Source organism: Taudactylus pleione, unplaced genomic scaffold, assembly GCF_031769625.1.
Source record: "Taudactylus pleione unplaced genomic scaffold, aTauple2 ptg000044l, whole genome shotgun sequence".
In the NCBI taxonomy this organism is placed as follows: Eukaryota; Metazoa; Chordata; class Amphibia; order Anura; family Myobatrachidae; genus Taudactylus; species Taudactylus pleione.
The window spans coordinates 6,858,310-6,884,174 of NW_028284446.1; the positions used below are offsets into that span (position 1 = coordinate 6,858,310).

The following is a 25,865-nucleotide window of genomic DNA, read 5'->3' on the forward strand; positions in this document are numbered from 1 at the left end:
ATTTACCATTCACGGGTGATATGCTTTTTGGACCGGAATTGGACAAGTGGATATCCTAGGCCACGGGGGGGTAAGTCCTCTTCTCTCTTCCAGAAGACCTTATACTGGACCTTCGTTTCATTCCTTTCGAGCGCCTCATTCCTTTAGTGGTAGAGCCAGAGGTGCTTCCACGCAACCGAGAGGCTGCAGAGGTAGAGGTCGTCTACACACGGTTGCACGTAGACCATAGCCTAAACCAGCTGAAAAAAGGGTGGCTTGACGGTCTTCCGTCCGACCTGGGGTTTCCTGCGGTGGGAGCACGCTTGCAAGAAATTCAAGTTCTACAGGAGGCTATCAGGTCTCTAGTAGTTTCATCTGTGCTAGTTCTGGTTCCGGAGCATCAGCGAGGTATGGGGTTTTACTCAAACCTGTTTGTAGTGCCCAAACCGAATGGTGCGGTCAGACCCATCTTAAACCTCAGGTCCTTAAAATCTGTCTCTGAAGATGTATCATTTCAAAATAGAACATCTGCAGTCCGTCATTGCGAGCTTGGAACCAGGGGGGGGGTTATTATCCCTGGATATCAAGGAGGCTTATCTCCATGTTCCCATTGGGAACCACACCAAGCTTTTCTGCGTTTTGCCATATTGAAAGATCATTACCAGTTTTGGGCATTGCCGTGCGGGTTATCCTTGGCTCCCCGCATATTCACCAATATCATGTCAGTCATGATCGCTCTCCTTCGGTCATCATGAGTGAACATAATCCCTTATTTGGACGATCTGTTGCTCAAGGCTCCATCGGTATCTCTTCTATCAGATCATGCCTTACTGACCTATTACACTCTAACCCAACACGGTTGGATAATCAACTTCAAGAAGTCAAATCTCAATCCGTCCCAGAAGCTTCTATTTCTGGGCATGATAGTGGATATGGAATCACAGAGGATTTTTCTTCCAACAGCCAAGGCCAGGGATATCCGGTTGTTAGTTCAGCTAGTCCTCAGTCCAAAGAAGGTGTTAATGCTTCTTTGTTTGCGTCTCTTAGGAAAGAGGGTAGCTGCTTTCGAGGCACTACAGTTCGGCCGATTTCACTCCAAGGTTTTTCAGCTGGACCTGTTGGCACAGGGGCAGGGTCTCATCTGCTTCTACATCAACAGATCCGTCTGAGCCCGATTATCAGAATGGCCATTCTCTGGTGGACGTATTCCACAAATCTTTTAGCGGGCCGGAGATTCGGAGTGTGTGACTGGATCATTGTAACAACTGATGCCAGCCTCCGAGGATGGGGAGCAGTAGTCCTCGATTACCAATTTTAGAGGGTCCCCTCTAGAACAGAGATGGCCCATAAATGCATTGGAACTCAGAGCGCTTTACAATGCTATGATAGAGGCAACCGAGTTTCTAAAGGCTCATCCGATAAGAATTCAGTCCGACAACGCGACGGCCGTCGCTTACATCAACCACCAAGGAGAAACTCTGAGTCGCATGGCTATGCGAGAAGTAACTCTGATCCTCCGGTGGGCCGAGAACCATTCAGTAATACTGTCGGCGGTATTCATCCCGGGTGTGGACAACTGGGAAGCAGATTACCTAAGTTGACAGGATATCCATTCCGGGGAATGGAAGCTTCATCCAGACGTGTTCAACATGCTGATACGTCGATGGGGATGTCCTCAGGTGGACCTCATGGTGTCACGACTGAATTGTCAGCTACCAGTATACGTGTCAAGAACTCGAGATCCGCAGGCGGAAGCAGTAGACGCTCTGACAAGTCAGTGGATCTACGACTTTGTTTACCTTCTTTCCTCCGATTCCGCTTCTTCCTTGCCTTCTAAAAAAGGATAAGACAAGCGACAGCCTCTGTAATTCTCGTGGCTCCGAACTGGCCTTTTGAGAAGTTGGTTCTGGGACCTTCGATCCCTATTGTCAGACGATCCGTGGTGCCTTCCTCTGCACCCGGATCTTCTACAGCAGGGCCCTTTCATACACCCCAACCTAGCGCAACTGCGTTTACCGGGGTGGCTCTTTCGCCAGTTTCGGGTGCGCATTATCGCATCTGGCGTGCTCATATCTCACCCGGTTTCTGCTTTTCCTTCAGACAGGTCTGGATTCAGGCCTTCGTCTGGGAACCTTAAGGGTGCAGGTCTCTGCCTTTTCCATTTTCTTTCAAGGGAAATTGAAAATTGGCCCTCATTCCTGAGGTGCAGACGTTTCTTCAAGGGGTCTTGCGCGTGCAGCCCACTTTTCTACCTCCAATATCTTCCTGGGATCTAAACTTAGTGCTTCTGTTTCTTCAGTTGCCCATGTTTGAACCTTTTGGAGGAGGTTGATCTTAAGTACCTGTCTTGGAAGACTGTTCTCTTCCTGGCTCTCGCTTCGGCTCGTAGAGTTTCAGAAGTGGGTGCTCTGTCTTATAAGCCGGACGGCAGCCGCTTTCCTTGCCAAGGTTGTGTCGGCTTTTCATATCAATTAGCCTATTGTGGTACCGTTGTTGGTGGAGGACTCTGTTGTTTCTTCTACCTTGGATGTGGTTAGGGCTCTCCGCATCTATGTTGCCAGAACAGCGTCCATCCGTAAGTCTGAGTCGCTTTTTGTCCTCTATGATGCTGTTCGGAAGTTTTGGCCATCGTCTAACCAGACTTTGGCACATTGAATTCGGCTGACTATTCATCAGGCTTATGTTAGTGTCGACTGTCGGCCTCCTTCATCCATTAGGCTCATTCCACACGTTCTGTGGGTGCATCATGGGTGGCCGGTATAGGAGCCTCCACGTCACAATTGTGCCGTGCGGCCACTTGGTCTTCAGTTCACAGGTTTGTCAAGTTTTATAACTTTGATACGTTTGCTACTTCGGCATCCCATTTTGGCCGCCTAGTTCTGCAGGTGCCGCAGAGCGCTCCCGCCCGTGGGGAAAACTTTGGGACGTCCCCAGCGTAAGCACCTCCAGTGTCCCCTAGTGGATGAAAGAGAAAATGGGATTTTGGTACCTACCGGTAAATTATCGTTCTTCGTTATGTGCTCCGCTCTGTTCGTCCCTCCATTGGTTACCAGTTTTCTACCGTATTAAATTCAAACTACTTTTAATTACACATAAGGCTATCTACCAAACCACACCAACATACATCTCTTCACTTTTCTCAAAATATCTCCCAACCCGACCTCTGCTCAGCACAAGATCTGCGTCTCTCATCGCCACGCATTTCTTGCTCACAGTTACAGGACTTTTTTCGGGCTGCACCCACTCTGTGGAATGCCCTCCCTTGCACAATAAAGACTTTACTCTAGTCTCCAAATCTTCAAGCATTCCGTAAAAACTCACCTCTTCAGACAAGCTTATCAGATTCCAGAACCGCCCACATAACCTTCATAGCTTCCATATCCAATTACATCCCCTTTCACAGTCCACACATAACCTCACATATAGTCTTTCTTTCACATCTTCCCTACCTTTGGCCAACATTCTTGTGTGACATACAGACCACCAAGAAACTCTGCAATCTGGCAGGACCAAAATGCAATATATAGCAGGTATCCTTGTGTATCAATGCCTATTTCCCTTATAGATTGTAAGCTTGCGAGCAGGGCCTTCCTATCTCTGTCTGTCTGTTATTACCCACTTTTGTTCTATTAATGGTTCCAATTGTGAAGCACAACGGAATATGTTGTGCTATATAAGAAATTGTTAGTAAATAAATAGCAGACAAGTCCAGTAAATGAATAATATGACTTACCAGGAGCGTATTAAGAGAGGAGGGAGCCCTTATGCAGTCTTTGCCTGGGGTCCCCCTCCACTCTACCCGGCGGCCATCAGCGCACTGGGCCGAGCAGTAGACTACAGTGATTTCCCTACTGCGCATGCGCAAAATGCAGGGGAAATGACCGCTGCGCCATTTTGCCAGTGATTTGAATAGCACTGCTACTGCCGAAGCGGGACTTGGCAGAAAAAATTTTTGACTAAATATATGCAGGGTGTGCGGTGTGGGTCTCCCCTGGACCCAGGGGCCTGTGTGCACCACACACCCTACACCCATTATAGATACACCCCTGTGACGTACAGTACATCAATAAAACATAGTCAGTAGATCTAATCTAAGAGTGTGTGCACTAAAATTTTATATTACTGTATGAAACCGGAAAATGTTCATTCACTGACTGATTCACCCTACAGTAAGAAGAGGAAGCTAGATAGTGGTAGTAAAAATTCAGCAGTCCAGGGAGTCCTAACAGTCTCACAAAATGATCAGGAATATCTTGCAATATGGAAGTAATGCGTTCCATTCAGAGGGTGGTCCAGATAGCATTTATCCTAACCGCAGGGACGGTTCTAGGGGCGGGCTAACAGGGCCGTCACCCGGAACGCTGCTCCCTAGAGGGCGCTGCCGAGTCCCCATAAAAAAAATCTTTATAAAAGTATTGGCGGCGACCAGGGCGGTCCCTTTTATTCTTTTTAATGGCCAGCAGCTGCCCTTTGCACACCCCTCCGTTCCGCTGGCTGCCATGATCGGAGTGCTCCGATCGGGCAGCGTTTACAGCCTCTGGCCCTCTGCACATGAGCAGCCAGCAGCTCACTGAGGTCTGAAGCTATAGAAAAAAATGGCCGACGGGGGAGCTGCGGAGACAGTCAGTCACCACTGACAGCTCCGCCTCCAGACCGCCCACCCCTGCCTCCAGGACCTCTAACCATCTCCGTCTGCTCTGGGGCACAAATTACATCTGCTGCGGCTAATAGTAAATAATAACTTCACTGCTCCGCTGGCCACCCGGCTGGCTTGTGTGAAGTTATGGTAAGATAAATTATTACCCCCACCCAAAGGGTAACCCCGATGTCCTGTAGGCCCCGTCACTACTCACTTGAGTGTGGCCGGCAGTCGGGCGCCGGCTTATATCGCGTCATGATGTCATTTTGCTTGACGCTCAGCGGCTGCGCCGGCCCTCCTCCCTGTATCCCTGGCCTCCTGCTACTATATATATGATCCATCCACTGAGGAACAGGAAGGCCAGGAAATGTAGAACTGGCTGCTGCCGCCGCCCGCTGGGCACACGGACAAGCCAGCTGTGAGCCTGCAGCTCTGCTCTGCACCTCCACTGTCTGCCCCAGCGGATGTTTATCTAGGTAAGTGAAAGTGACATCCAGGACAGACAGTGTTTGTTTTATTAACATTGATAGTGCCCCTTTTCCTAATTTATACATGTAGGCAGTGTCAGTTCTCTTGTACATACAGTATATACATATAGATATATGTATATCTCTCTCTCTCTCTCTCTATATATATATATATATATATATATATATATATATATATATATATTAATATATAGATAGATAGATAGATGTGTATTTGTATAATAGTATTTCTCTATAATATATGTGTGTGTGTATATATATATATATATATATATATATATATATATATATATATATATATTGTACAATAGTATCTCTATATATGTGTGTGTGTATATATATATATATATATATATATATATATATATATATAATATGCATTACTGTGTAAGACATACTGTGTCACAGCAATGATTCATCTTGAGGGGAGAGCGTGGGGGAAGCCCACCACCTCTGTAAGTGCTGGGCATGCCCCAAAGTGTGATGAATTGGGCTGTTCCGCAAGGACACTCCACCTTTCTGGAGAAGTGTGTGCACCGAAGGTGCACGCGCAGGAACGCCCTCTATAATTTTTTTTTGGGGGGGGGGGGGGGCGGGCGCGCAACAGGGAACTTTCGCCCTGAGCTCCACAATGTCTAGAACCGGCCCTGCCTAACTGCCTAACCGCTAAAGAAGAGGGGGGGGGGGGGGGGAGACCAACCATCAGGATGAGGCAATTTAGCACTTTGCCTCGTCAAGCATATGTTTGATTAATTTCTATGTTGGTTGAGAAACGTGTAAGAGAGCAAGAGAGTAAAAAGTATAGTACAGAAATAGGGATTTGAATACTTGTTATGGCTCTAATTACGTCATGGATATCTTTCCAATAGCTTTGGTTTTGGGAGCAGGATCACCATATGTGCAACAGGCTACCTCGGCCATAACAATGCCAGCACAGCTCAGAGGCGGTAGGATAAATACAACTGAGTCGGGTGGGGACTAGATACCAGCGATAAAAGAGCGTAAAGGAATTTTCCTTTATGCACACTGATATGGAGCTTTTTGATATTTCTGTTCTAATTTTAGACAATTCCTCGGGGGCCAGAGTCTCACCCATGTCCCTCTCCCAGGCCAGATAATGTTCTTTCTAATGTAATTTGGGAAAACAATAATTGATGGTCTAAATAAGGCCCTTAAATAACTGAGAATGACGGCACAGTGATTCTATAGGAGATCTAGGGGTCGTAGGCGGGATTTTTAAAAGTGATTGGAAAAAATTAGAATTTGCAGATATTGATAGAATACACTATGTGGGAGAGAGAAGCGAGAGTGTAGGCTAGCAAAAATTAGAGACTGTATAGGAGAGCAGTATCTAGCAAGAAAAGCATGTTATATTGAGTCAAAAGATTGAAGTACGGCACACATCCGCACTTACTTGCGAGAGCAAGAAAATTTAATGGACCCCTATATCTCCTCTCTAAAAGCTTTTTTTAAACATTTAGTGGTAGATTTACTAAAGCCTCTAAAGCAGACAAGTGGAGATGTTGCCCATAGCAACCAATAAGATTATGCATTAGAGAAATGATAGCTAACATCTGACTGCTCTAGTTAGATTTTTTTTTTTGCTTGTAAGATGCTTAAAGTTTGGGGTTTCCAGCTCTTGTAGCTGTTGGGATGTATATAATATTATCTAAATTACCCGGCGTTGCCCGGGTTTAAATCTTCAAGTTTGTAAGTTTTTTTATTATGTGATGTCGTCTAAAATCATCCAGTGGAAGGCTCAGAACAGGCTCCCTGGGTCACAGTTCTGCCCAGCACACTCCGTCGTGAGGTCCGACCAGGACCCCAACCACTTCATTAGGCATCCCAGACCAATTGCCACCCCTCTGAAGTTTTCATCCAAATCCATTTGGGGCAAGGCCAAGAACAGGCTCCCAGGGCAAAAGTTTTGCCCAGCATACACCAATGGGAGGTCAGATGTGACCTCAACCCACTAGTATGTCTTCTGGGATCCAATGTTACCACTCTGAAGTTTTCGTCCAAATCCATCCAGTGGAAGGCTCAGAACAGACTCCCCAGGTCAAAGTTCTGCCTAGCGTACACCAATGGGAAGTTCGACCAGGACCCTAACCCCCCCTAAAATCTGTCCAGGATCCAACTCGACCAGCTCTCGTTGGTTTCATTCCAATCTGTGCAAGGGTGTCTGAATCCATAACCAGACAGACAGACTAATACATTTTATATATAAGATATATTGTGTGTGTGTGTGCGTGCGCGGGCGCAACTGGTGAAAATCCACCAAAATGCATCATGAACATACAGAACCACATACAAATACATGTTTGACTCCAGCCCATGTCCCCAGTACTGTAAGGCAGCATTGCTAACCAATGTGCCACCGTGTATAACTATAGTCAGGTTACTAATGAGGGCACTGGTTTGCTGCAAAAAGCCAAGTAGTGTAGAAATATGTCCAGGGGGTTCTTATGTAAGGTAAAATAGTGAAGAGCTTTGTAATTATTTTGCTGAAAGATAAGGTGCTCTGGGTCGAGTCTTTCCCAAATGACAGGCTCCACTATGGATGGAAGTCCTGGGGCCAGCTGGGGCTGTGTCTCTGTTTGTGAGTTTACCAGGGATGGAGTCACTGGGTCTGAAGAAAGTGTGTTCTCACTTTTTACCATCGAAATGTGGGCGCGTAAATTGAGCCGTGCAGATAGTGAGGCACTAATCTAGATTTGACCTCCAGTGTAAGTGCCTATATGGTTAGGATCAATATAGAGGCCACATAATTCTAAGACCGGGATGTGGTCAATAGATCCCCCCCGGGAGTTTCAGGGTTGGGGGTGGGAAGGGGGGTTAGATGACTTGCTTGCTCCATCGGGATTCTTCTGCTGTCTGGCCTCTGTCTGTATATCACCCCGGCGGCTATTAAGACGCTGGGATTTCATAACGTCCCCCAAAGGTGCATACACACGTAACGATTTTGCAACCAACGATTTTCTTTCAGAATTTCCCTTGAAAAAGTGAACGATTTTTTGAACGAATAATGGGCCTCATTCAGACCCACTCGCAAGCGGCTGTCTGCTCGCAAGTGGGTCGATGGTGTGCACTGCGCATGCGCACGACGGAGGGAGCTCCGTCGTGCGCATGCGCCAGACGCGACGAGCGAAGGACTTTCCTTCGCTCGTTGTGTCTGATGAAAGGGGGCGTGCTGTCGATGTTGACTGACAGCACGCCCCCTTTGGTGGGCGTGCCTGCAAGACGGAGGCGTTCCCAAGGGAACGCCTACCGTCAGAAGCCGGCCCCACTGACATCACTAGTGATGTCAGTGGGAGTGATTTTGGCTCTGATAGAGCCAAAATCACTCCTGGGCTTGTGGTCGAAAAACCCGACCACAGGCTTCTGGTCGCACTGGCGATGGTCAAGACCATCGCGACCATCATCCTGCACGCTCGTATGTGCTGTGGATGGTGACCCACAGCTATACGAGCGTCCAGGAGGACGCTCCATTTTTATGGAGGATGGCCCTCATTCAGAGCGAGCGCTCTGCTCAGAGCGTCCGGCTCTGAATGAGGGCCAATGTTCCTTCCCTTAATGAAAATCATCATGTTGGACAGTCTGAAATTAACGATAACTACAAACGAGAGTGCGCATTTGTAATTATCGTTCATCGTTATAACTCATAAGCTTATTTTTTTTGACCGATTTAAAGATAACGACGTCGTTATCGACAAATCGTTGGAAAAATCGTTTGTGTATGCACTTTTAGACCAACTGTCTATGCAAATGGAGTACAGTGTTTTAACTTATCTGGTCACTTGTCGACTCCCGTGCATGGGATGTTCTAAGGAACAGGTAACTAAGGATTTAGAGAGGAGGAATACTGCGTAAACAGGGTAAGTATAGTGGGCCGGGGGCATGTATGTATGTATGTATGTTCTGGCTAATGGATTCAGACTATTTTAACTGAATTGGTTCAGAATGAGTAGGTAGGTTTTGTCTTGGGCTGTCAGATAAGGCACAATACTTGATGAGCAATTGTTTGTGTTTAGAATTAATAATCATAGATATACCACAGCTTGTTGCTGGGATTACATGGGCCTTTTATGTTTGCAACTCTGGATAATTATGTTATTGGAGTAACTTCCCTGCAGAGATTAAAGGCTGTCATTTAAAAAAAAAAAAAAAAAGGAAACTGTGGTCCTATTCTTGTATTGACTATATAACTCTAGATCAGATAGAGATATTGGAGGGGGACTTAGAAGTGGGTAACAAGAAATATAAATGCTCTTTGCTTATTGACAGTCTGCTTATCCCCTCTCCCCCCCCCCCCCCTTCCCCCCCAGATATTACTTCCAAATCCATATAAAAGTATTCTTGTCGTGTTTTAAACTAAGTATTCTAAAACTGGGGCCAATCCTTATTTTTCATACCAGATGCAGCAGCTTAGTGTGCTAGAAGCACCAGAGCAGAGAGCGAAACCAAAGGCAGGAAAGAAGAATTGCATAGATTGTGACAGGTGCAGGGTGCTAGAATGAACACTATTTGAGTAACAATGTGCCATCCATTCATTAAACATTTGGATTAATGCACTTTATTCTAACAATTTTGTGCCAGTTTGGTCATGTAGTAGGGCAATCTGGCCAAACAATCGTATATATGCACTTGTGTAAGGTCATTGACAATCTAATAATATTTTTTATTCCCCAGACACTATACCAGGATAGGTATATTTGAGCATTTTTGGGGGGAAAAAAATCAGTTTTATATTTTTTTTGACTATTCTGCTCAGTGTAGTTTTTCTTTGTTATATTAGTTAATGTCACTGTTTATTAATGCAACATTCCTCAAATTCATCTTTTTCTCTCTAGGAATGTTGGAATATGACCCAACCAAGAGGTTTTCAATACAACAGATTCGTCGACACAAGTGAGTTGAGTCTCTTGCATCAATCATGGTAACTCTTTCACCCCTGTGTAACTGAAAATGCATTATACAGTGAACTTCTAACAAAGATGTGGTCCACGTAGTTATAGCAGTTTTACTGGGATGTAACAGATATTCTATGTATGTTTCTGCCATATCAGTTTTTGACCTGTTTGATCTGTCATGGGCTACAAGCTGTAGGATGTTCTTTGCGCTTTATTATGGAGTGGGAGGAAATGCTCCAATACACTTGGCTTGGTAACAGACCTGCTTTGGAAAATTATATTTAATACGGAGACATCAAGTTTTAAGCTCTTGCTTCATATGTGACCATTTGTATTTATTTGTTGTTTAAGCTCTCCCTTGCACTCCATTCTGTCCCTTTTTCCTTACACACTCCCTCTCTACTACTTTTGTCAGGTTTTTCGCACCACTTCATAAGTTGCTTTACTTCATTTCTGAAGCCTATTTTCTCCCACATTTCCCTTGCTATAAATATCATACTATTTTCCCTTTCTCCACTTCCTCTTAATGTTATTTATTTTATACCTTTGCCTTATAATCCTCCTCCTGCGTAATGTTTGTCCCACGGGACTCTGCACAGTGCAAGCCTACCTCACCGCAGAGAGCCTCTGTACTCCTAGATTTGTGGGGTACAGTTCTGTTCTTGCTGCTCCCTTCCTTCAGTGTTTTCCAGGTCAGCATCAGCTTAAAGGTTTTTGTTTTAAAATAATGACTCTTACCTTGCAATTTGCTTGTTATGCTGGGTAAACAATATGTGATATTTCTTTCAATCAACAGACGAATGACATATATCTCATAGTGCATCGGCATGTGTGTACAGACAATATGTCTGTGAATGATGTCGTTCAGACATATTGCATCAGCCTGCAGCACAGCAGATGCCGATATATCTTGCAGACCTACCCGTATACTTGCTGCAGAGACCCGCCAGTGACTGACATCTCAACTGGACGGGCAAATTTAAATACCTGCCCAGGTGTGATGTCAGTGCAGATGCATTGAGCGACAGATTAGTGTGTATTGGCTTACCAATCGAACGCTCGGTCTGCGAATCTCTGGGTCGGCGGATAAGTTGCCCAGGTGTATACCCAGCCTTAAACTGGGTACACACTTTGCAGATCACTATACAGATCAGATAAATGCTTCGATCCTCGCAGAGATTATCCGATCATTGTGGCCCCAGTACACACTAAGCTATATTTAGCTTGGTGTGTGCTTTCTTCAATATAATTGGGAGGATGGGCATCAGAATTTTTATGCAGGACCTAAGAGTCAACCTTCTGATTCATTGGAGAAGTGTTTGAATCGGTTTATCGGCTGACACTCCTGCAAACAAACCTATGCCCACCAGCCAATGTACTTTACTTATGCAGAGTTATGGGGATCTTGTAGAGTGGAGGCAGCTAGTCAACCTCCCCCTGTTTATTCGATATGCTAGTGTATAAATTCACTTAAATGTGTGGTTAAAATGCCATGGTGTATTCTGTTTTGACCTTATGAATTGCCTTGGCTGTCTATCTTGGTAGACATTGTTGGGTCACAACTGGCAGACGGTTGACACTTGCTGTAGTTTATAGTGGAATGTCACAATTCTTCTATTACCTTGCATTCAATGGGGTCAGTTCAATTAGTCACGACTTAGTGATGTCCTCTAGTAAGTATGGCTATATGTGGTACCGCCAGACTCACAGATTTTTGTTTGCAGCCCCATAAGGCTGCATACTAATAATTCACGAGTCTGGGGCGATATCAGGCTATGAGTGGGGGGGGGTTAGTTGCGGGACTGTTGGCAACATTTCCACAACCCTAATCTAATTGAATTAACCCAAATATCTCTAAGGTAAATTTACATTCTGTGCTTACTTTCTATTTAATTTTTTCTTTCACTTTATTTCAAATATTTTTGTTATTAAAGGAAATAACACATCAATGTGATATTTTTTTTGGCAGAAATAAATAATTATCTCTCGTTCGTGTTGAAAGGCGAATGTGCTACTGTGTACTACAGTCCTCATGTTCTCCAGGGAGGCTTCATGCCCTGTCCCAAGATGGCCGCCAAGCTCACTACTGAGCATGTGCTGGGGCAATCAAGTTTGTCTGTGTAGAGTGACATGGTGGGAGACAGAAGCCTTTTACTTGGGCTCCTGTGGACACCTGGTTGATACCTGCATAAAACACTTTCAGCATCACTGCACCACTATCCGTTTTCAGCATACATTCACCAACTGGTGAGCTGAATAGAACCCTGCTCTGCTCCATTACCAGTGTGTATGTAACAGTGAGTACAGCTGTAACTACTATACTTCAATAAACCAACACCAATGGTTAAATTACTGGGATGTTCATAGTGTGCCATCCACTGGTGTATGCCTATATATGTCTGCAATATCATAACCTGCATACGCCTCATTTCTAACAGTTCAATGGCTGCAGTGCAACCAAACATTTTAGCTGTGTAATTGTATTTTTTGCATACAGTGGGGTGAATTAGCTAGAATTGTTAAGATATGTCAGTTATATTTGCCCATTTGTAATAAGTATATAATATTTTCTAAAGTAAGAAGAGGCAGCATGTGTAATTTAAATGTTTGGTAGTTTCTATGGGGTGCTAGTCTGTGCAGCTCATCGTTTTAGTACCACAACTATTGTTCTCTCCCCAATAATTCCTTTATCCTTTTCTGAACTGTTGTGACACACCTTGTGGTGTTCTAATCCCTTCACAGTACAATAATATTGGGAGTGACCTGCTGACAAGAGATGTGAGATGACACTGGGTTATAGAAAACATGGCAAGCAAATAAGTGGCAGACCCAACCTTCAGAGTATCTTCACTGCCTGCACAAATGAAGAACATAAACTATATCTAGTATATGCATGTATATGTTGGGTACACACTTAAAGATGTGTACCCAGCCGATGTCTCGGGTGCGCATACACTTGCTGATGCCAGGAGCGGTGATATGGCCCCACCACTGACTATACTGCCCGTCGTACATGCATGCGGGAGCTCGCATCGTCTGCAACAAATGCGGGTACACACTGCTCGATGTGGACGATATGTCGCTCTATCGTCTAGTGTGTATCCGGCTTTAGACACAATTAAGCAGGGTTTAGAGTCTATTTAAAGATATGTGAGAGTTAGTCTGGCATCTATATTATGTATGCTTTCTTTGTTTCCGGCACTCTTACTTGCTGTTTACATTTCCAGTTCTGTATTCCTATTCTCTGTGCTAGTCTTTCTATCAGTGTTCGTGCTTTTTCATTCATATTAGGACTTTGCCTTTTTGTATGCAGTGTGTGCAGTGGCGTAACTAGGGTATTTGGAGCCCAGGGCAATTTTGAAAATGGAGCAGACAAACCCCCCCCCCCCCCCTTGTGCGCACGTTGCGGAAAAATGGGCGTGGCCACTGAAAAATGGGGCGTGTCAACATGACACACACCCCTTTCTTGTCACTGGGACCATTTCTTTCCATTTGCACCTTAATGCAGTGCCACTTATACAGTCCCCCCCCCCCCCCTATGCAGTGCCCCTAGTAGTGGTCACCCTTATGCAGGCCCAGATTAGTTCCCCTTATACAGGCCCCCAGTAGTGGTTCCCCATATGCAGTGCCCCTTACACAGTGCCCCCTGTAGTGGTTCCCCTTATACAGTGCCCCCAGTAGTGATCCCTCATATGCAGGCCCCCAGTAGTGATCCCCCATATACAGGGCCCCCAGTAGTTGTGCCCCCTGTAGTGGTTCTCCCTTTTCAGTGCCCCCTGTAGTGGACTCCCCCGTGCAGTGCCCCCAGTAGTGAGCCCCTTATATAGTGTCCCCAGTAGTAGTCCCTCCTATGCAGTGCCCTTTATATAGTTCCCCCAGTAGGAGTCCCCCGTGATGCAGTGCCCCCTGTAGTAGTCCCCAGTAGTGGTCCCCCATGATGCAGTGCCCACAGTAGTATCCCCCCCTGAAGCAGCGCCCTCAGTAGTATCCCCCCAATAGTGGTCTCCCCCCCCGAAGCAGTGCCCCCAGTAGTATCCCCCACCCACTAGTAGTCCCCAGTACTGGTCCCCCCCACCTGAAGCAGTGCCCACAGTAGTATCCCCCCCCAGTAGTAGTCCCCTTCTTTGTAATAGAGCGCACACCCCCTGCTCGGCAGTGATGTGTGTGCAGCAGCCAATGAGAGTCTGTCTGACTCTCATTGGCTGCTGATTAACACACACATCACCGCCAGTACTGGCGGCGATGTGTGTTATGCACAGCCTGAGCCCGCCTGCCACCCTCTCTTGGCGCTATTGGGCAAGCGCTCAGGGGGAGGGAAGGGGCTCAGCCGTGCAGCACAGGACCGGTGCTGGAAGTCTAGCGCCGGTCCTGTGTAAATGTGTAGCGCTGACCACACTCACTGCGGTCGGCGCTACACTGGCTAACTAGGGCGGGCCGGTACTGTCCCAGGGCACGCACCCCGCTCGCCCTGCCCTAGTTACGCCACTGAGTGTGTGTTAGAGCATGCTGACCGCTTACATTGCGCCCTAAAAATTAGGAGCCATTGATCCTAATCTAAATTCCTCACCACCATTCACAGACTGATGTACTTTAAAGTGCTGTGTGCTTTGCACAGTGCATGCAGCACCCTGGCTGTTTGGCTTTTGGATATCACAGTGCGAACAGGGATGCTGTGCATTGTGTATGTGGTTAGCCTGCACTGCATGCATATAGCACAGAAACATGTACCTATGAATAAGCCCTGTATCTTTCCTTTCTTTTACCATATTTCTTTTACCATATTTTCTACCACCATTCCTCACTCATATTGTGTTCCCACCAGCCCACATCATTCCAAAGTACACTATTCTTTATCCTCTTCTTTCCCCAATTATATATGTGCTTTTCATTTCTGGTCTTTACAAAAACCCAGCCTCCCCCTTTGTGCCCATGTTGTGTGTTTTCTATTTAGACCATCCTTATTTACATTATTTATTATCTTCACTGTATAATCAAATTCTCCTTTAGATCTTATATCACCTTTCACTGCAGCCTTTACTCTCCATCACTCCCACCCCCCTCCTTAGTGACAACGTGGAGAAGACACTGTATGACTCATCCACTGAGTGTGGATAGATGTGCAGCACCCCCCCCCCCCCCCCTTCCCCTTCCTTTCCCAGTCCTCAGCTGGTTGCCACAGCAACTGGGTCACCTCTCTCGATGTGCTACACTCCATCAGAGAGAGGATGAGCACAAAACAGGGAATGGGAATTTCTAGACTAGCTCACAAAACCAGGATTGCGCAAATGTTTCAGGGGCAGGTGTAGTAAGAATGCTTTCAAGAATAGAGGTGTTAATGGGTTATTTAACAATTAACAAAATGTAAGGTGAATGAAGAGAAGTCTAAATCAAATCCATATTTAGTGTGACCACCCTTTTGCCTTCAAAACAGCATAATTTCTTCTTTCAAATTTTGACTCATCAGTCCAGAGCACTCCCAAGATATTTGGAACAACCTCCCTGCCAAGTTCCTTCAAAAACTGTGTGCAAGTGTACCTAGAAGAATTGATGCTGTTTTGAAGGCAAAATTACACCAAATATTGATTTGATTTAGATTTTTCTTATGTTTATTCACTTTGCATTTTGTTCATTGATAAAAATAAACTATTAACACTTCTATTTTTGAAAGCATTCTTACTTTGCAGCATTTTTTCCCACACCTGACCAAAACTTTTGCACAGTACTGTGTATGTGTATATGTATGTACATACATACATACATACTTTCTTCTTCAGAGTCCATAGGGTTCACCTTGGGGTATAGGTTCTGAACCAAATCCGGGCACCACGCAGTTAAAGCTTTCAGCTCCCAGGATGCATTGGGTCCACGCTCCCTATAACCCCGCCCCAAAGCCATAGGCACCTCAGTTTTAAGTTGGTGCCCGGCCAGAGTCGGTCACCGTTATTGCAGGAGGGCTGATTAACAGCCCCTAAGCTTTTTTGGGGGAGTTATTAATTTTTTAACTTTAAAGACTCTTCAAAGCGGCAGCGGCAGACTGTCCATAGGACGTCCAAGCTGCCGCTCCTACACCCCGCTGGCGCCGCGACGCCAGTACAGATCTGGGGATCGCGGCGGTACCCCAGAGTCTGTACTAGCCGGGCTCTGGGGGATCCTTAGACTGTTGCTGGATCAACGGGGAGCAGATAAGACGCGGATCACCGCTTGCAGTGACCCGCATGTACAACAGGCAGTCTCATGCCTCCGGTCTCTGGGGACAGACCGGAGGCACTGGCAGTGGCGGCGGGCTCCCCCTCTCAGCAGGTATACCCCGCACGTCCACTAGACCAACAGGGATTAAGCGGCAAGCGGGAGCCGGCATCCCGGGGGTTAATAGCCGGCAAGGTGAGGCAGCCTTCCCTGTTCAGCGGCTCCTCCCTTCAGCTCAGCGCACATTTTCAGTGTGTGGTCTGGCGTCCCTGAGGCTGCATCCTCGCCACGCTTCCTCTGAGGTCTCCAGCGGCCATTGTCCTCTATGGTGCAGCAGATCTGGGATGACAGTGAGTTCCAGTCCTCCTACGTACGTCACCATTTGGGTCAGTGTACACAGCGCTATAGCCTCCCCAGACACTGAATCTGGGCAGTTGAATTTAGCAATATAATATATATATATATATATATATATATATATACACATGAAAAGCTGATGATGCCCGGCACTCTGTGGTAGCTCCAGTAGTGCTGCGGTGCCCTCTCAGGATGATCACATCCAATGCATAAGAGTACAGGAATGAGCGGCGCTCAGCAGACTAAGTTATGTGATGAAATAAAAGTCCTTTATTCCTACGGCGTTACGGGGCTATGCCCCCGTCTTCAGGGACAGACAGTATACTGTCTGTCCCTGAAGACGGGGGCATAGCCCCGTAACGCCGTAGGAATAAAGGACTTTTATTTCATCACATAACTTAGTCTGCTGAGCGCCGCTCATTCCTGTACTCTTATATTTTTATATATATATATATATATTATTATATTCTATTTCTGCATTGTATGTGCCTTATGCTAGTGCTGACTGTTTGTGCTTTATTCTCTCACCTGTCAGTGTATGTCTATCCCCTTTCTTTACAATCTGCCCTCATACAGGTGTACTTGGCCTCTTTTCACCACCACAATGGCTTTGAAATGAATCAAGATGTGCTTTAACTGCAGACTTTCAGATTTAATTTGAGGGTAATTACATACAATGCAGGTGAACGGTGTAGGAATTACAACGGTTTCCATATGTGCCTCCCCCTTTTTAAGGGGCCAAAAGTAATGGGAAAAACTAAACAATCCTAAATCTAACTTTCACTTTTTAATACTTTGTTGCAAATCCTTTGCAGGCAATTAAAGCCTGAAGTCTGGAATGCATAGACGACATCTGACGCTGGGTTTCATCCCTGGTGATGCTGTGCCAGGCCCCTACTGCAAATGTCTTCAGTTCCTGCTTATTCTTGGGCCATTTTCTCTTCAGTTTTGTCTTCATCAAGTGAAATGCATGCTCAATCGGATTCAGGTCAAGGGATTGACTTGGCCATTGCATAACATTCCACTTTTTTGCCTTAAAAAAACTCTTTGGTTGCTTTTGCTGTATGCTTCGGGTCATTGTCCATCTGCACTGTGAAGCGCCGTCCAATGAGTTCTGAAACATTGGACTGAATGTGAGCATATAATATTGCCCGAAACACTTCAGAATTCATTCTGCTGCTTTTGTCAGCAGTCACATAATCAATAAATACAAGGGAACCAGTTCCATTGGCAGCCATACATGCCCACGCCATGACACTACCACCACCATGCTTCACTGATGAGGTGGTATGTTTTGGATCATGAGCAGTTCCTTTCCTTCTCCATACTCTTCTCTTCCCATCACTGGTACAAGTGGATCTTTGTCTCATCTGTCCATGGGATGTTGTTCCAGAACTGTAATGGCTTTTTTAGATGTTGTTTGGCAAACTCTAATCTGGTCTTCCTGTTTTTGAGGCTCACCAATGGTTTACATCTTGTGGTGAACCCTCTAATATTCACTCTTGTGAAGTCTTCTCTTGATTGTTGACATTGACACATATACACCTACCTCCTGGAGAGTGTTCTTGATTTGGCCAACTGTTGTGAAGGGGTTTTTCTTCACCAGGGAAATAATTCTTCTGTCATCCACCACAGTTGTTTTCCGTGGTCTTCCGGGTCTTTTGGTGTTGCTGAGCTCTACGGTGTGTTCTTTCTTTCTTAAGAATGTTCCAAACAGTTGATTTGGCCACATCTAATGTTTTTGCTATCTCTGATGGGTTTGTTTTGATTTTTCAGCCTAATGATGGCTTGCTTCACTGATAGTGACAGCTCTTTGGATCTCATATTGAGAGTTGATAGCAACTGATTCCAAATGCAAATGTCACACCTAGAATCAACTCCAAACCTTTTACCTGCTTAATTGATAATGAAATAACGAGGGAATAGCCCACACCTGTCCATGAAATAGCTTTTGAGTTGATAGTCCCATTACTTTTGGCCCCTTGAAAAGTGGGAGGCACATATAGAAACCGTTGTAATTCCTACACCGTTCACCTGATTTGGATGTAATTACCCTCAAATTAAATCTGAAAGTCTGCAGTTAAGGCACATCTTGTTTGTTTCATTTCAAAGCCATTGTGGTGGTGAATAGAGGCCAAAATATGAATATTCTGTCAATGTCCCAATATTTATGCACCTGACTAGTATAGCGCTGCTTGATATTTCCACGAGGATGGTTAGTCAGATAGGTCTGACCAGGAAATAGAGCACAATACTGCACCCATTTTTGCTATCCTGCAAGTCATGTGCTGCAGGTATAAGTACGGAGGATATGACTCAGAAAGGGTTATGTATACGGCGCCATCAGGTGCCGGGCCCCTTACAGGACCCCCTTGGGCGGTTTGTTTCTCAAGATCCTGGCCTCCATTGCGGATCGCCTGGCGGCCCCCATTGTTATAACTCACTTGGGGTTACTTCAACATGCTACTAGTCCCTCTCAGGGTATCTCTCAGTTTATTGCGGTTTACTCCTGTGACAGACTATCGCTCCCTACTGGGGTTTTTCACAGTACATGCAATTCCCTCAGGTACCACAACAGTCTGTCATTCCCATTGCAGGGATTACCACAAAAGCCACCCTGGGTGGATGTCGTTTCTACGAAACACAAAATGGCGTAATAAACGCCCTTGTGGTTACTTCCCAGTCAGCACTGCTGTTTAACACAGATAGTCAGCTAAGAGAGTGCTGGATGATGTTTCGGACTCCTATCCCGTTCAAACGAGGGGGAGCCTAAAACAGGTATTGTTATCCCTGCTTGGGTGCTGGCGGTCAAGTCCATCCTAGTTATAGAGGATGTTGAACCTGCACCTAAATCAAATCACCCTCAGTTTACACATGAAAGTGTCTTTGGCTGTTTTTCCCCCTCTCTGCGGGTGGATCACATGGCGGGGGTCTGGCAATTGCCAGATTGGAGGCATCACAAAAGTGTTTGGCCTCATGTTGCCCATTCCCTGAGGGTCATTGCGGGTAATAGGGATCACCTCCTGGGGTGGATTCTCATGTTACTCGTCTGATTAAGAGCGCTACTATGCCTCCCATCCCTGCTCTGATGGATTCTTTGGATACGTAGGTGGTAGCTTTGCCTGAAATCAATATACTCGCTTTCAGGGGCTGTTGCCTGTCCAACCATGGCTATCACTTGCATGACTAATGCTATTGAGAGATGGGCTGATGCATTTGTGGACCGTTTTTCCCTCAAAAACTTCTGGGGATCAGATGTTTCTTGCTGCTACCATTCAAGATGCAGTCTTCATATGCTGGAGTAACAACATTGGATACCAGTCTCCTAAACTTCAGGGTTTCGGCCACGACTGTATCTGCCCACCATACCCTATGGCTGCGCTCCTGGAAGGCAGAGGTGGACTCCCAAGATAGGCTTTAAAATGGATTACCCTATAATGGGGAGATCTTGTTTTGGCCCTGACCTTGACAAGATTGGAGCAACGTTGGCAGTATCACTAACGACATTTCCGCCTTCAGCTACTTCCACTACAAGGCCACGGACTACATCTGTTTAGTCCTTTTGTCCTCAGGGAGAGCCTAAAGGCCGGTCCTTTCCTAGATTGTGGGCCTCCACGATCAACAGACCTCCACGATCAACAGACGGTAACAAACAGACCTGGAATTCCAGTCGCCCTGCTTCTTAACCTGAGGATACACCTTCAGCCTGATGGGACAGGCCTTCATCTGGGGGATCCCGGAGTGAGATACCGACTTTTTCAGTTTGCCCAGTGCTGGTGTCAAGTCACCACGGACGCTTGGGTAAGAGTTGAAGTTTCTCACGGGTACGCCCTCTCATTGCTCAGATGGCCTCCCCACATATTTGGCTATACAGGCCCTTCTTCAGACTCGAACAAGGCCTTACAAATCCAAAAAGCTATACAGTCCTTGCGGTAAGCAGAGGTAATTATGCCAGCCCCACTATCTCAGCAAGGGACTGGTTATTCTACTTTCTGGTGCAGAGGCCAAATGGTCCTCATTGGCCTATCCTCTATCTGAAATCCCTGAACCAGTTCCTAAAAGGTGCCTAGGTTCAGGAGGGAACCCCTACGCTCCATCATCCGAGCTATGGAACCTGGGGACTTTTATGGTATCGCTGGATATTCGGGAGAACGTACCTACCGGTACCTATAGAGTCCTCTCATCAGCGTTAGCTCAGGTTAGCTGTACCACAGCAACACTTTCAATTTTCGGGCTCTGCCCTTTGGACTGTCCACAGCCGCACCGGGGTTTACCAGATTTATGGCTTTCATGACAGCCCACCTGTTCAGGGTATCCGACTGCTCCTGTATCTGGTCGGCCTCCTGCTCTTGCAGGATCACCAGGGTGTTTTAAAGCCATTTCCAGTTAACCATTGCTTTCATTCACAAGCACGAATGGTTAATCAACTGGGAAAAAATCCTCCCTGAATCCCTCACAGTGTATGATTCATCTGGGAGCCCTGCTGGATTCTCAGAATCAGAGAATCCTTCTGAGGATGTCTCCTCAGTCGACAAGTGTCGACAGTAATGCGGGTTCTGCTATCCAGGGTGTCTACCTTCTGAAGGGTGGAATATGCTCTGTTCTATTCCAGGCCTTTGCAAAAACTGATCCTCTCCAGTTGAAACTGGTTTCTCCGTCTGATCACTATTCAGACGATAATGCTTTCTCCGGAGGTGCGTCTATTTCTATCTGGGTGGCTATGGCCATCTCATCTCACCAAGGGTCGCCCCTTTTTGGATCCCGTACTGGGTAATCCTTACAACGGACGCTAGTCTTAGGGGCGCAATGACAGGTCCGCACTCCTTTCAGGGCAGTTGGACGTCTGTTGATTCCACCCTACCACTCGACTTATTGGAACTTAAAGATATCTTGGGCCCTCGCTCTGGCCTAACACATACTTCTCTGTAAACCTGTAAAGGTTCAGTCCTACAGTGTCTTACATCTAGGAGACACTCGAAGTTAGGCAGCAATGACAGGAATGTCACATATTCTCACATAGACCAAAGGTCTCCTCCCGGCCATCTCTGCAGTGTTTATTCCGGAAGTTCTCCATTGGGAAGCGGACTTCCACAGCCATCACGACGTGCATTTCGGGGTCAAGTCTTTGCTCACTAGGAGTTGAAACCTCTCTTGGAGAAGAGGGGGCCTCCCAGAGGTGGTCCTCATGGCCTCCTGACTCTATCACACCCTGCCGGTGTTAGGGTCCAGAACTAGATGTACTGAAGCAACCTTCAGTGTGTAGGATTTCCAAAAGTTCTGGCATTCCTTCCAGCGGGCTTGGGTCTAGCCCACCGCCTGGTCTCTGCACTGTCAGGATGGTTCGGATGTGGAATTGCTCCACTTTCGGGTATCCAGATCCTCCTTTTAAGGGTGTTTTCTGGATTCTACCTCCCGTTATCCCCCCTAGGGGCTCCTTGGGATTTGGCAATGGTTCTTCGTGCCCTCCTGGGGCCTTCATCTGAACCACTAGTTTTGATAACCCTTACGTGGTATTTGGCTTAGACTCTCTTTCTTATGGCATTTTGCATCTGCCAGGAGAGTGTCGGAATTGGGAGCGTTCTCATGGGGTTCCCTCTTCTGGATATTTCACCAAGACAGGGTTGTGAGTCGAACTTGTCCTGTGATTCTTCCTAAAGTGGTTTTTGAGTTCCATATTATTCTGGAACTTATTGTACCGACATTTCAGTCTCCAGTCCTATCGGCTGGGGTGGCCTCATTGACTGACTGTGGTCCGGCCTCTCCAGATTTCCGTGGTCCGTTCAAGTTCCTTCAGGAAATCAGACTCCTTATTTGTGGTCTATGGATTTCACAGGAAAGGATGGCCGGCCAATAAACAGACATTGGCTAGATGGCTTCGTATGTCTATCTCAGGGGCCTACACTTAGGAAGGCCTTTCTGTTTCTGTTGATGCTTATTCTACTCGGGCTGTTGGCAGCTCGCTGTGGCGCGTCGGCTGTTCTGCCTTGCAAGGTGGCCACGTGGTCTTCTGCCCACACTTTTCTAAGGTTCTATGCATTGGATTCCTTTGCCTCTCAGGATGCTTCCTTTGGGCGACGGGTTCTCCTCTCAGCAGAGGAGCATCCCCACCCTTACAAGGACTGCTTTAGGACATCCCCAAGGTCAACCCTGTCAACCCCTTATGGACTCTGAAGAAGAAAATGAGAGCGATGGTAAGAACTTACCCTTGTTATCTCTCTCTCTTCGAAGTCCATAGGGTCCACAGGGCACCTGCCCTGACGCACCTGGCTTCATATGGGCTGTGTTACTGGTATCCTCTATGAGTATGGTTCTTGAGTGTTCCAGTTTTCTCTCTTTCCTCCACCGGCCTTTGGCTACTTACAAACTGAGGTGCCTCTGGCTTGGGGGCGGGGTAATAGGGAGAGTGGACCCAGTGCATCCTGGGAGCTGACAGCTTTAACTGTGTGGTGCCCGGATTTGGTTCCCAACCTATACCCCAAGGTCAACCCTATGGACTTCGAATAAAGAGAGATAACAAGGGTAAGTTCTTACCATATCTCTCATTATTTCATGTGATACTGCTTAGAGTGAGCATATATGAGGCTGTGAACAATGGAACAGGTATGGAAGTACTAGTTTAAGAATGTGTGGAGAAAGGATTAGAAAACAGTGTACTTAATAAAATCCAGATTTCGAAGCTCTAACTATTGTTATACATTGAGGAAGACCAAAAAATGAAATGGCAGTAAGTCCTGTGATCACTGGTAATGGAAGTGTGTGACTGTTACCATGTTCTGTATGGAAGAATTGGTAGATTTGTGAAGTAAATCATTCTACATGTACAGTGCATCCGGAAAGTTTTCACAGCGCTTCACTTTTTTCACATTTTGTTATGTTACAGCCTTATTCCAAAATGGAATAAATTAATTTTTGTCCTTAAAATTCTACACACAATACCCCATAATGACGTGTAAAGTTTTGGTTTTTTTTGCAAATTTAATAAAAAAAAAAAAAAAAAACTAACAAAATAAGAAATCACAAGTACATAAGTATTCACAACCTTTGCTCAATACTCTGTTGAAGCACCTTTGGCAGCAATTACAGCCTCAAGTCTTTTTGAATGATGCCACAAGCTTGGCACACCTATCTTTGGGCAGTTTCGCCCATTCCTCTTTGCAGCACCTCTCAAGCTCCATGGAATGGGAAGCGTCTGTGCACAGCCATTTTCACATCTCTCCAGAGATGTTCAATTGGATTCAAGTCTGGGCTCTGGCTGGGCCACTCGAGGACATTCACAGAGTTTTCCTGAAGCCACTCCTTATATATCTTGGCTGTGTGCTTAGGGTCGTTGTCCTGCTGAAAGATGAACAGTCGTCCCAGTCTGAGGTCAAGAGAGCTCTGGAGCAGGTTTTCATCCAGGATGTCTCCGTACATTGCTGCATTCATCTTTTCCTCTATCCTGACTAGTCTCCAAGTTCCTGCTGCTGAAAAACATCCCCGCAGCATGATGCTGCCACCACCATGCTTCACTGTAGGGATGGTATTGGCCTGGTGATGAGCGGTGCCTGGTTTGCTCCAAACGTAACACCTGGCATTCATGCCAAAGAGTTTAATCTTTGTATCATCAGACCAGAGAGTCCTTCAGGTGCATTTTGGCAAACTCCAGGTGGGCTACCATGTGCTTTTTACTAAGGTTTGGCTTCCGTCTGGCCACTCTAAAATACAGGCCTGATTGGTGGATTGCTGCAGAGATGATTGTCCTTCTGGACATTCCTCTCTCCACAGAGGAATACTGTAGCTCTGACAGAGTGACCATAGGGTTCTTGGTCACCTCCCTGACTAGGGCCCTTCTCCCCCGATCGCTCAGTTTAGACAGCCGGCCCACTCTAGGAAGAGTCCTGGTGGTTCCGAACTTCTTCCATTTACGGATGATGGCGGCCACTGTGCTCATTGGGACCTTCAAAGCAGCAGATATTTTTCTGTACCCTTCCCCAGATTTGTGCCTCGAGACAATCTTGTACCGGAAGTCTACAGACAATTCCTTGGACTTCATGCTTGGTTTGTGCTCTGACATGCACTGTCAAATTGTGGGGCCTTATATAGACAGGTGTATGCCTTTCAAAATCATGTACAATCAAATTAAATTAGCTGTAGGAACATCTCTAGGATGAACAGTGGAAACAGGATGCACCTGAGCTCAATTTTGAGCTTCATGGCAAAGGCCGTGAATACTTATGTACATTAGATTTCTTAGTTTTTTTGGGGGGGGGTTTAATAAAATTTTCAAAAATCTAAAAAAAAATTTTTACACGCTGTAATTATGGGGTATTGTGTGTAGAATTTTGATGACAAAAATGAATTTATTCCATTTTGGAATGAGGCTGTAACATAAGAAAATGTGGATAAAGTGAAGCGCTGTGAATACTTTCTGGATGCACTGTATAAAGTTTCCATATGCAACACACTGTTCCCAAGTCTTTGTTCAAATGGTGCTTTGCTCCTTTCCTGCAGCTGGTTTCGGAAGAAGCACCCACAGATGGACCCTCTTGTACCCATTCCTCCTAGCTCAGAAACCAAGGACCGCTGGAGAAGCCTGACAGTTGTGCCTTACTTAGAGGATCTGCACGGGTATAGTGAGGATGAGGATCTGTGTGACTTGGAGGATGAAATTATCTACACACAGGACTTCACAGTTCCAGGTAAAGCGTGCATTCATTCTATTCTGGCCACTGCTGTCTGTATTATTGGCAGGTCATTTAGGTGTCACTATTTTATTTAAGAATATACTAATCATAGAAGGAATAAGAGGACGATGAGGGCACACGCTTTCTTTCAAATCTGGAAGAGTCCCTACAAAAATTATCCAAATGTATAATTGTTGCTTTTGTAGTTCTTTAGGCATGTATAATGTCATGCAGAAGTTTGGCATTCGTGAGGTGTGATTTTGCTGTTCTAACACTGAAGGTCATGGTGCAGTAAAACTACAACCAGTTTTGAGAATATTTAATTCACACTGTAACAAGCATTAAAATCCAACACATTACTTCACACAGAATTTTCTGCACGGTTTATTCTTGGCGCTCCCGCACAATTCCTGATGACTATTCCTGGCCTTTAATACACATTAGTATACATAAGAGAAAAGTGTTGAGATAGGAATGAATGATCCGCAAGCCTGCTATGGTTGCAGGGCACTGTGCACGTGGGCAGCATGGTAAAACAAATTATTTATTTTTTAACCATTGTTTTTATTTGATATTCCCCAGATGAGAAGAGAGAGACAGAGTATGTTATAAGTAAAGAGACAGTCAGGGACAACAGCCATAG

At 45.8% G+C, this 25,865-nt stretch overlaps 1 protein-coding gene across 1 annotated transcript in view; it reads left to right on the top strand.

Moving 5' to 3' along the window:
* STK11 (serine/threonine kinase 11) overlaps positions 1 to 25,865 on the top strand; it is a 68,145-nt gene that overhangs the window by 37,236 nt on the left and 5,044 nt on the right. The window contains exons 7-8 of the mRNA XM_088460361.1: positions 9,957 to 10,014; positions 25,050 to 25,237. Of these exons, the coding sequence (XP_088316487.1) occupies positions 9,957 to 10,014; positions 25,050 to 25,237 (246 nt within the window). The remainder of the gene's footprint in view (positions 1 to 9,956; positions 10,015 to 25,049; positions 25,238 to 25,865) is intronic.